The following is a 12,680-nucleotide window of genomic DNA, read 5'->3' on the forward strand; positions in this document are numbered from 1 at the left end:
ATTTTTGTTGGAGGTTTAATTACCTCCATAGCCCATGCCTTGGGTCTTCATACTGAATTTGTGACCCTGGAGCCTTTACTGCCATGTTCCCTTGATCTCATCGCTTGTAGGCACATGCGCCTGATTAGAGCTAAGCCTGATGGAAAATATTCATTGATGGTTTAGAACATTGCAACTTGGAGTGTTTACCTTGTATGAACCGCACAGATGTTCGAAATATGGCTAATTGGATTTATAACATGCATGCCGATGCTGATGTCGAACCTGAGCCCATAGACATTCCTGATAATATCGTTGTTGATGGAGCCACAAATAATGAATTTGATTAGAGAGAGTGAGTCTCTCCTGCACATGAGCATCCACCACACCATTCACCTCATATTCATGCTTCAGTTACACACACCATACCTTTTAATTCTAACCATTTTGCAGGTACTTCTTCCTGAGCCACACACACTTCACTTGATGACATACTTAGTGAGATGTGTACCCGGAGTGCTATGGATATTGAGAGAGATATCATGGTTTACGCCATGCACCAACAACAGATAGAGATTATACAATATATATGTCAAATGCAAACTGCATCTAGGCATCAGTCTCAGCAGGAGTATAATGATGTTTCTATCCGGATATCCCTTGATAATGCTCTCCAAGAGCTCTGCCACCAGAATGATATAGATGTCGAGCATGATACCCTATTCTGAGCTATGCAGCAGCAGCAAGTTGACATGATGGCCCACATCCAGCAGATATGAGGGAAACAAAATGATTATGGGTGATGGGCCGAGCATAATATATCGGATCTGACCGAACGGATGATGGGACTACAAATGGGGATGGATGACATGTTATAGTATATGCACGTTATGGGTATTCCACCTCCTCATCACCATGGTCGTGGAGGATATGGACGAGGCCGAGGCCATGGATGACGTTGATTTCTTCACTATGTTCTTTCTTTCTTTTCCCACTTTTATCAAAATATTGAGGACAATGTTTGGTTTAAGTGTGAGGGAGGAACTTTACTGTTTTCCTTTTATTGTTTTCTTTAGTTAGATTTATTGCTTTTCTAGTTTATTTCATGTTTATTAGGATTTTACCAATTTCTAATTTAATTGTTGTTATTAGAATCAATGCATGTGCTCTCAAGTCATTTATGTTTGGTTTATGTCGGTTGTTAAAGCCTCCTAAAAAACTGAGCACCAACAAAAAAAATTCTTTATGATTCATGATATGACACACTCGGAAAGTATATGGGTTATTTTAGTGTATTGGCTATGTTTGAGAGACTTGGAAAAGTCCCGACAAAATCAGTTTCGTCCTGACACCTTAAATCCCCTAATTATGCAAATCAATTTGGATACATGTTATGCTAAACCCTTAAGTCTTGTCTTTAAGTAACCCTTGAGTAGTTTATATTAGCAGTCAACACCATCTTAGACACACACTACGTAGGGGACTGATTCAAATAAGTGAATGATCATGTGCTAAATGAACAAAATGGGAATATGCCCTCTAAGTTAGGTGACCTTCACCAGGTCATTTACCCCAACGGTATCTGAACCACCAGAAAAAAGGAGAGAAATTAATGCTAAAGCCAAAATGCATGAATTGAATTAAATAATGACCATAGTAACTAACAAGTTTCCTTACAATGTGTGCGAAAAGATAACGGGCTTAATGTGATTGTGCTTGAATGAAAAAGGAGATGATAAGTGATCTAGGTTCAGCCATATCATCATGATTCAAATTGGTTTGCATATGAGGGAGATTTTTTACCATAAAATATGGAATTGTGTCCTTACGGTATCCTTGGTGTTGACCCACTAGTACATATTGATCTAACATTAGCCAAACCAAAATGAACAATCACGTACGAGTAGAAGTGATGGTGTGTCTATGTTACACTTAAATTGTTTGTATCATGTTGGCTATTTGCTTGAGGACAAGCAAAGATTTAATTGTAAGGAAGCTTGATAACCGCATAATATATTGTATTTTCCAACTCGATTCACTTAGTATTTTATGTTAAATTGTCACCTTTATGTAGTGTTATGCTGGTAGTTTGTCCTCGTTTCAGGTATTTTCCAAGTAGGAGTTGGTACAAGAGAAAAAAGAGCGAAAATGGAGATAAATGTAGAAAATACACTGGTGGCGACCTCCATGGCATGCGCCGTGACGTGGCACCCATGAGGCGCCACCTACCTTGAAGAAAAAGCAAACAAATTAAAGTATGAAGTGCATGGTGTTTGCCACAGGGGCATGGCGTTCGCCATGACCCCTCCACCAGCCATGTCCACCATTTAGTACTCATGGCGTTTGCTGTAGGCCATGGCATCCGTCATGGACTTCTGAAGCTGAAAAATAGCAGTTCCGTGGAATACTTCTCTCCCACTTCCCACATTTTCCTCCCACTTCCCTAGCACATATATCAATTCATTTACACGTGATTTGTAGTGATACTTTTATGTTTGCATGCTAGTTACTACTATTTCTCATTATCATCATTATATTATCATGTTTATAAACTTATTTGGTATGCATAGTGAATTTAATATGAATAATATGTCAAATCTCTTCGGCTAAACCATTTAGAGTCCGAAATGTGGGGACCATTGTTTCGACGGTACTCGCATCTAAGTTAGAAATTATCGGTTAAATTATGACTTGTTTTTTGGAATAATTTTTATAATGTTTTAAGTTGAAATTAATTACCGCGAAAGCGTTAAACTTAGAGATATCGGTTTCGTTTCGAAAGAGAAAAACATGTATCTGAGCTAGAAAATAAAAGTCAAATTTTAAATTAAATTAAGTGCAACAAGGCTTATTTGAAATTGTAAAAACGACCATTTTCAAAAATATATTTTAGAGGAATAAATGTGATGCGACAACAGGCATTTGTAAGTTTAAGCTCCGGTACTACGCGAGCGACAGCTGGCATCGCCTTTAAATTTATTTTTCACCCGAAATAACTTTTTAATTAATTAGAAGTTCTTGTTTTCAAAAACATAAGTTTTATACTCTAACACGCTGAACCGCGACAAATGGCAGTATAGATTTTAGAATAGAGTTTGGTTCTGATTTAGCGAACCCAAATGGTCCATTTAAATTAAGTTTCTTCCTAATAGAGAAAAATATTGTCCCGATTTAATTAATTAATTCGACTTAACTGTGAGAACTATTTATCGGTGCAAACCATATTTCAGTCTCGCTCTTATTAATTACTTTAAAACAAACTCGCTTTTATCTTCTGCTTTAATTCTCCTTCTCATCTAAATTCATCGCCTTAAACTTACATAGCAATAATGGATAGCAGTAAGATTGACCAAAATTCCATGTGGGTTCGACGACCTTTTATATTACCCTGATACATTCCGTGCACTTGTAGAAAGCATCAAAGAGAATGAAAACATCATATCAGAAATAGAGCTTATGCCCACTTACGTACAATTCATGAAGGATGTCATCTTTAAAAAGAGGAAAATGTCCAATAAAAATGTGAATTTTTCGAGCGATGCAATGCCATTCTACAAACGACCGAGAGGAAATCTGTTCTGAAGACTGTTATCTTCTTAACATTATAGCTAAAACATGACTTGACAACGTTCACTTGCAACAAACTTTGTTTTCATTATGAACATACTTTCCTTGGAAAATTCCTAAAAAAAATCTTTGAAAACACACATTGATTGACTACTCGCAATAGTCATAATTTTGAAACTTCTGATAACAATTATTTTATATGAAGTTTTTTTCCTTTTTTCGAGGAATCATGAATCTTGAAATAATTTATGTAATGTGATTAGTTCTTTTCCTATAAATATAACTCAATTGGTAACTGTTAAGACCTGAGTTTAAACTTGAGATTCACAATTTCCCTACATTATATTTGTGAGTCTAACCACTAACCATTAGTACAGGTGACAAACGGGCATGTCTGTCCCATTTAGATCCGTCTTTCAAAAGTCGGCATAAAAATGGGAGAGAGTGGAACAAATATAGTTGAGGGTGCAAGCTTACAACTTTAGCATGTCGGACAAAAAATGAGGGTGGAATGGGCGGTCCCACAAACATTGCCACTCTTAAGACTAAAAATTGCAAAAATTTATATTAATGGACATTATGGATGACAATTTGATACATCTCCGGTGGATACTCGCAAAAATTATCTACAACGGATAAAATAAAATCTCGCAAAATAGGTACGAGCGCGGGATGATAAATTATCAACTAAAATAAATTAGTATGAGTACGGGTAACTTAGTACCTACCCCGCCCTATATATATATATATATATATATATATATATATATATATATATATATATATATATATATATATATATATATATATATATATATATATATATATATATATATATATATATATATATATATATATATATATATATATATATATATATATATATATATATATATATATAGCTTTATTAAATACGCCACTATTAAAGTGGTATAAATTTTAATTTAAATATTTGTTTATTTTTTTAACTCAATAATAACATTTTTGAATTTTTTATATGATAAATTTTTTAAAATAATATGATAAATTATAATTGATTCGATAATTTTTTTATTAGAAATGCGGATAAACAGAAATGAGTATGAGTACTTAACTACACATCGGGTATGATCACGAGTACAAATGTTGGTACCCACACGAGTATGAGTTCAGATACGAGAATTTTTTTTCAAATTGTATATGGAATCATATTTTATAATAATTTATCCAAATCATACTCATTCTCACCCCTAATGGACATGTCTGCAAAAATCACAACAAAAAAATAACAAGACGAAACGGGAGACACAATGCAGAACGAAAATATTAATTCATAATACTTAAGAATGGAAGACAAAACAAACACATTCAACGGACTGAGTCTTTTTAACACACCACGTCAACTTTTTTCATAGATATTAAAAATTTCTCTAAAAGTAAAATAAAGTTAATTTGATTTTGATTCTATGCTTTAGATTATTTAAATCTAAATACATATTTTAAATTTATAAAGAAAACAACAAACTTAAATTAAAATTAAAAGCAAAAGTCTCTAGAGTAAGCATTCACCGTCCTAAAGTATATAATGTATAAGAAAACAATAAAATCACAGATCATCGATTCTAGTGAAATTTTCCACCCTTACAACCAGAAAGAGACGAAAAAAAGCATCATTATACATTACTACTCTCTTTCCTTTTCCATGCAAAGTCATACCAACTGAGCCAAGAATCAAGTTTCCTTTTCCGTTTCTTTACAACATTTTATTTCCATTTTCCAAATTTTTAAATGGGTTTCTTAATGCCAAAGAATTCTAATAATTAACTAATTTAATAATAATAATAATAATAATAATAATAATAATAATAATAATAATAATAATAATAATAATAATAATCTTCACATGAAAGTAACGTTCAAATGTGATGATCTGTGTGCTAGGCGATAACACCAAAGAAAACCATTGGCATTATATATATAAGCTGGTGATGAAACCAATCTCTAATATCATCACACAAATCTTGTTAAGAGAGAAGTTAAAAGTGGAAGTGAGTAGTGTTCTCTATGGCTACCCTTGTTACAATAAAATCATCTCCTCTTGAAGATGCTGAGGCTCTCCAAAAAGCTTTTAAAGGTAATAATTTTTTTTAGATAAAATTTTGCTACCCATTTCAATGGTTTTAAATCACAATATGTGAATGCAATTTCGGTTGTGGTATTATAGTTGTTGTGATACAGATTGCGGTCCAACATAAATTTATTTTTTATGAACATAAAATATTATATTTTATTATTTATTTTAGGTTTTAAACTCTTTAAATATTTCTAATCATTTTATTAACAATTTTTCACTCTTCAAATATCTCTAATCATTTTAAAACCTATCTTAAAATATAAATAAGGAGGAAGATAGATAAAATAATTTTTACTAACAATGTATTTGATATTGACCGATGTGATTATTAGAGTGTTATGATACGGTCATTGTAACATCATGACGTAGTTTTTAATGTGATTTACTATCACACTAATAACAATTTGATGCGGTAGATGATGTGGTCCGCACTGTAAAATCTATCTATCCTAATTCTCTCATATTTGAGAGATTAACCTCTAAGATTGCACATATATGATACTCATAAAAAAATTGTTTAGCTAACAATTCTTTAATTTTGTAGTTGAGACCACTCAATTTCTCTAAATATTCAAAACTCCATAATTTGATATTGTTTTCAACAAATTAACTTTTAGTTTCTCTAAGCAAACTTGGACAAATGAAAGCATAGTTCATTCTTAGCTGTATAGCATTAGAGTTAGTATAAAAGGTATAAATTACAACCTTCTTAGTATTAATTTTAAAAGAAAAACATTAATTTTAGAAAATTTTGACAATATTACTCTAAATAAACTTGGCATTGTAAAGCAATAGCTTATAGCTCAATATGTTATAACTGAACTATATATATATATATATATTGAAGAGCTAGGAAATTAATCTTGAACCTAACTAGCACCATAGTAAGGAAAAAATAATATAATCAATTATGGCTACTCGTATTGCTCCCACCAACCATTCTCCTCTTGCAGATGCAGAAGCTCTTCATAAAGCTTTCAAAGGTCGTATAATTTTCATTTTCATGGCTACTCGTATTTCTTAACTGTGTCTCCGAAAATTTAAGATGACTCTGACATTATCTAATAAATGTGTCTTTATTTGTAAGTTATTATCAAATTGTAAATTATTGTTTGAAATGTGTAGGATGGGGTACTGATGAGAAGAGTGTGATAACAATATTGGGTCATAGAAGTGTTTATCAAAGACAACAAATCAGAAAAACTTATCAAGAAACATACCAAGAGGATCTCCTCAAACGCCTAGAATCTGAAATCTCCGGTGACTTCGAGGTATACCATAATTAACAACATTGTTTTTTGTTAACTTATAATGTCTTAAGCTAATGAGACATGGTTTTTCAGAGAGCTGTGTACCGTTGGATGCTGGAACCTGCTGATCGCGACGCTGTTTTGGCCAATGTTGCCATCAAGGATGGAAGCAAAGGTTACCCTGTTATAATTGAAATTGTTAGTGTTCTTTCACCTGAAGAAGTTTTGGCGTTGAGACGCGCTTATCATAATCGTTACAAGCACTCTTTGGAAGAAGATGTGGCTGCTCATACAACGGGCCATCTTCGCCAGGTTAGTTGTTCAATCATTTGTGACTCAGATTCAATAGACATCTTAGTTAATCCTTATAACATAAACATTTATTATACAAGTGTTAATGTATATGTTAAAGAGATATAGTTTTCTGAGCAGAATAATCTTTGAAGTGATGCAATGCGAGCTATCGAACATGATCTAAAATATGTTATGTTTAAACCGTGACTAAATAGATCCTAATAAAATGTCTATGTCAGTTAAACCATAGTTAAATAAGGTCTCTATTTATTTTGTAATGGTTAAGTTGCGAAGAGTCTCGAAAAACTTGACACGACTCTAGTTTTAACTATCTGAGTATGTATTTGATTTTGGGTCTTGGCAGCTATTGGTTGGATTGGTGAGCTCATTTAGATACGGTGGTGACGAGATCAATCCTAAATTGGCGAAAACTGAAGCTGATATTCTTCATGAATCAATCAAGGAGAAAAAAGGTAACTATGAAGAAGCCATAAGAATCCTTACTACAAGGAGCAAGACTCAGCTTTTAGCAACTTTCAATCGTTACAAAGATGACCATGGCACTTCCATAACTAAGGTTAAAAAGAAAACATCACTTTTTTTTCCGTTTTCTTTGAATTTTGGCCTTAAGTTTTCTCTACATGTTTATATATTTTGATTTTGTTTGCAGAAACTTTTGGATAATGCATCTGATGACTTTCACAAAGCATTGCACACCGCTATTCGATGCATCAGTGATCATAAGAAGTACTATGAAAAGGTTAATTCGATTCCAACTTTCAATCTACAAAACTATCACTACAACATTACAACAACGATTAAAGCCGTTGCAAAAACTAAAAAATCCGTTGCCTTTTCTCTATCCTTTCGCAACGGTTATTATGTCCAATGGCAACGCCTTGCAGAGAACGGTTGTCTATTATGACATCAAACATCTCAGATTATATTTTGTTTTTTTTACCATGATGTATAGGTTTTGCGTAGCGCGTTGAAAAGGATTGGAACAGACGAAGATGGACTGACTCGTGTTGTGGTAACGCGAGCTGAGAAGGATTTGAAGGACATCAAAGAGGTGTATTATAAGAGAAACAGTGTTCATCTTGAAGATGCAATTGCCAAGGAAATTTCAGGGGACTACAAAAAGTTCATTCTTACCTTGTTGGGGAAGTAAGGTTGAAGAAATTGATCTGGTTAAGAATATGTGTTGTAATAAAGGGGTTTGTTATGTTGGTTTCTTAGTGGTGTGATTTGGGTGATTTCTCTATTTATATTATGTTTTCATGAATCTGGATTTGAGATGAGAAATATTATGTACTTTTGTTTTAATAAATTAATATGCTTGAATGAAAGTTGGAATTATATTAGAAAATTCATTGTTTAGAATTATATGATTCTGAAGAGAAATTTCTAAAATATTCTGATAGAAAAATTACCAATCAATTAGGAAGCAAAATATTTAAAAAGAAAAACTAAAAGTAAAAGTAGTTGGACAAGATTTTCAAGAACAACACTACCATTTTATTTTATTTTAACTTGGGTCATAACCTTTCATAACATATTTTTTGTGTTGAAGAAATTAAAAGTAGTTGAACAAATCAATAAAATTACCTATGCATAGGTGTATAATCGATCGGTTTAGATCGATATTTAGTAAAAAGGTTGTCCAAACTCTCTATATCTTCATCGGTTTGCTTTGGTTTTTAATATTTTTTAAAAATGAAATCAAACCAAACTAATCAATTTATTTCTATTTAGTTTGGTTGATCGATTTACCAACTATCATGTTTTTATGATGTTTTTTATGCTATTATTTTCTCAATAATATATTTATATAATATATTTCATATCGTATTTTTCAAACAATTTACATGATACATATTATTCTTAATCCCTATAAAACATGGCCATAATTTTAATTAAATTCACTATCGAAGCAAAATTAATTAAATATGAATAGTCATTAAGTTGTTCTTCGATTTGACGGTTCTTGAAACCAAACTAAACCATCTCAATTTCTATTGTTTAGTTCGATTGTTAAATAAAAAAAACAATTGATTTATTTTTAATTTGATTTAGTTTAGAAAATCGATTTATTTTTAATTTGATTTAGTTTAGAAAATCGATTTAATTAAATTTTTCTATTCAATAACACCTCGAACCTAGATATAATCATGCCATCATCAGTTTCCTTTCTCTAATTTCTTTTTAAAAGGGTAGTCAAGACTCATGAGACCAATTTTGGTGTGGGATCTGAGATAAAATCACATTTTATTTAAAACACCATCTCGTCATTTTCACTCGTCAGTATACTAAACACAGTATTATGTCGTAATAATAAGCTTACCAATTTTATCAAGTACTGCCAAAATTGCCTTAGAAACTGAACCAGTTTGTTCAACAGGGAAAGGAAACAAAATAAATGTAATAAATTATTGTACTAATGTAAGTCTTAAATGAGAGTAGAGCGCGCGTGTGTGTATATATATATATATATATATATATATATATATATATATATATATATATATATATATATATATATATATATATATATATATATATATATATATATATATATATATATATATATATATATATATATATATATATATATATATATATATATATATATATATATTTATATATATATATATATATATATATATATATATATATATATATATATATATATATATATATATATATATATTTATATATATATATATATATATATATATATATATTTATATATATATATATATATATATTTATATATATATATATATATATTATATATATTTTATATATATATATATATATTTATATATATATATATATATATATATATATATATATATATATATATATATATATATATAATTTTATTTTTATCACTTTCTCAATAAAATTTTTATAGCATATTTATATTATTCAATAGCTAAAAACAATTAACATAATTGTTGAGTCCCGATATTAAATGTGAATAAATTTAATGAAAGGTTAAAATTAGGAGAGTTCACCAATTTCATGTTTTTCACTTATTTTATGTCTTTTTTACTTTTTAATTTTAACAGAATTTATTAAAAAAATAAAAAATAAAATATTAATTTTATACAATTAAATTTGGATTATATATGAAAATATTTTTTATATTATTGATTATAACCCAGTTGATGGAAGTGACCGGTTTCGCACGGCCGATGTCGTATCTCTTGTATATGTCTCGTTGAATTCATCTCGGATGATTGATAAGAAATCTCGGATCATTAAGCATTTCTTGTAATTCTTGTCAATTGTGTGTAGACGGTACAAAGTCGTCATAACTGAGTTTGTTGTCCATGTTTTTGTAGTTATCTTGTGTGATTGAGGTAACCGTCAGACAATAACGATGTTTTCGTAGTTATTTTGTGTTAATGACGTTGGTGTGAATGCTTGGGTGGAGAAAAGGGTAAATAGTTATTGTGATGTTTGGCCGTCTATGTTTGTATGTTCTGTGTTTTTGTAAGTGTGTGATGGGTTGGTTGGTTATGTTTATTGTTAGGACTGATAAAAAATTTGTGGTTGTTGGTATGAGGCATGTTCTTGGTATTGTGGTTGTGTGGGTGCATGTAATGGTCGTGGATTAGGGTGTTTGTTGGTTGATAATTTTGTTGGGTTAGAGGTTCATTATAAATGTGTTGGATTGGAGGTGGGTGTTAGATGATGAAGCTTGTTGGCGTGGGTCAACTAAATACCTAGGTTCAGACAAAAATCCAATTGTAATCGATCTATGCCAATACATGTAATTAGGAGTTGGTTTAGATTCAAAGGGCATTATAGAATCAGTTAGGACTATGTTACGGCGACACTTTCATTGACGACACTCAGTTTTGGCGTATTTTGTCCAACGGTCGTAGATCCATTAGTCTAAGATTTACCAGATATGGCATCCAAATAAATTGTTGCAGAAAAATAAATTAGTTTAGTATATTTTAATGTTAAAAATAAATTATTATGAAAGAAATAGTTTAGTGGTAATACATTGTATGGTCCCAAGTGATCCAAAAGATATCGATATGCGATGATGTAGTGTCGAGGACATCTATTGTAGTTCATCCGACGAGTGGATCACCTAAACAAAAATAAAATAAAATAGGTTATTTGGTGTTAATAGTATAAATTAAGTAAATTGAAATATCTATAACATTAGAAACTTACTTTGTTACGTATGGGGAAATGAAGTTGTCGTAGTTGACTGACGCTAAGGATAACATTTTCAATCAACCTCGTGTTTGGAGCAAGACGATGCATCCAATAATAATAGATGTATCTTTATTTGCATTGTTACATAAAGATTTATAGAGACACGTTAAACAAGTGGACCCCTAACTATATTTTCCTATCTTATCTATATTTTGTAACAAAGGTAAATAAATATTAAGTATATTACTTTGTTCATTTTTGAGCCATGTTATTTTAATACCTTGCCCCCTCATATTATTTTGTATCAATCGGAAACCCAAAAGTCGCTCAGATATTGATTCATTAATGTTGGTTAGTCTGTTTATTGTCTTGCCTTTAATGGGTAGATCCAACAACATGTCCATGTCCTCGAGGTAATGGTACATTCACTAGTTGAAAGATGGAATGTATGTGTCTTGGATCTCCATCTTCTTGTAGATAGGGGATAACTTTAGCATCAATGAAGTAGGACAAAAATTTGATAACATGACCAAAATCGGTGCGCTCTAAATAAGGTTGAATTAATTCATCGTGTGGGATATATTCATGTACGCAAGAGCAAAATTTGCTTGGATCCTAAAAAGAAATCATGAATAAGTTATTGATTAAAATGTATAGTTAGAAAACTTTTAAAACAATCAAATTGAAAAAAAAACTTACATAAGAATTGATGTTATTGAATGTTCCTCAATGTAATTCTCCCATGTCCATGAGAGTCATTTTGCAATGAGAATGTGAGTACTTGAGTAGTAAAAGTGGTAAGATTGTAGTGTTTTGTGGATGGGAAAAATAAATGGAGTGAAGGTAATACTTATAGTGAAGTTGATGAGTAAAAATAATGGATTATATGTGAGAAAATAGTGAAAATGAGTAAAAATATGTTAATATTTTGCATGCATTCAAACTAGGTCTGCATTTGCATGCATGGAACACTGCATGGCTTTTAGTTAGTGTTTTGAATAGATTTTGATTGACTATTTAACCCAATCAGTGTCTCCTATATAAGTGTAATAGGTCAACGAAGACCCATTGGTGTCTCCTATATAAACGTAATATGTCAAGGAAGACCTATTGGTGCATTGTGTAAGGAATTTCAGAAGCGCGTTCAAGCCCATTACATGTTATTGGCGCCTACAATATAAATGTAATAGACCAAGGAAAACCTATTGGCGCCTCATATATAAATTTAATACGCTAAGGAAGACCTATTGACTCCTCCTATATAAATGTAATAGGCCAAGGAAGACTTATTAGAG

The 12,680-nt window shown here is 31.0% G+C and overlaps 1 protein-coding gene across 2 annotated transcripts; it reads left to right on the plus strand.

The window, feature by feature from the left end:
- The first annotated feature begins 5,493 nt into the window (after positions 1 to 5,493).
- LOC127075716 (annexin-like protein RJ4) lies at positions 5,494 to 8,572 on the plus strand. 2 transcript variants are annotated; one of them, XM_051017178.1, is made up of 6 exons: positions 5,494 to 5,659; positions 6,785 to 6,930; positions 7,003 to 7,221; positions 7,568 to 7,780; positions 7,874 to 7,963; positions 8,177 to 8,572. In XM_051017178.1, exons 1-6 carry the CDS (start codon positions 5,590 to 5,592, stop codon positions 8,372 to 8,374), a joined length of 936 nt encoding a protein of 311 aa, XP_050873135.1. In that variant the 5' UTR covers positions 5,494 to 5,589; the 3' UTR covers positions 8,375 to 8,572. The 2 variants fall into 2 exon arrangements, with proteins under 2 accessions (XP_050873135.1, XP_050873134.1); XM_051017177.1 differs by lacking the exon at positions 5,494 to 5,659 and adding an exon at positions 6,474 to 6,642.
- Positions 8,573 to 12,680: the final 4,108 nt, after the last annotated feature.

This window comes from Lathyrus oleraceus, chromosome 4 (genome assembly GCF_024323335.1).
Source record: "Lathyrus oleraceus cultivar Zhongwan6 chromosome 4, CAAS_Psat_ZW6_1.0, whole genome shotgun sequence".
NCBI classification, from domain to species: Eukaryota; Viridiplantae; Streptophyta; class Magnoliopsida; order Fabales; family Fabaceae; genus Lathyrus; species Lathyrus oleraceus.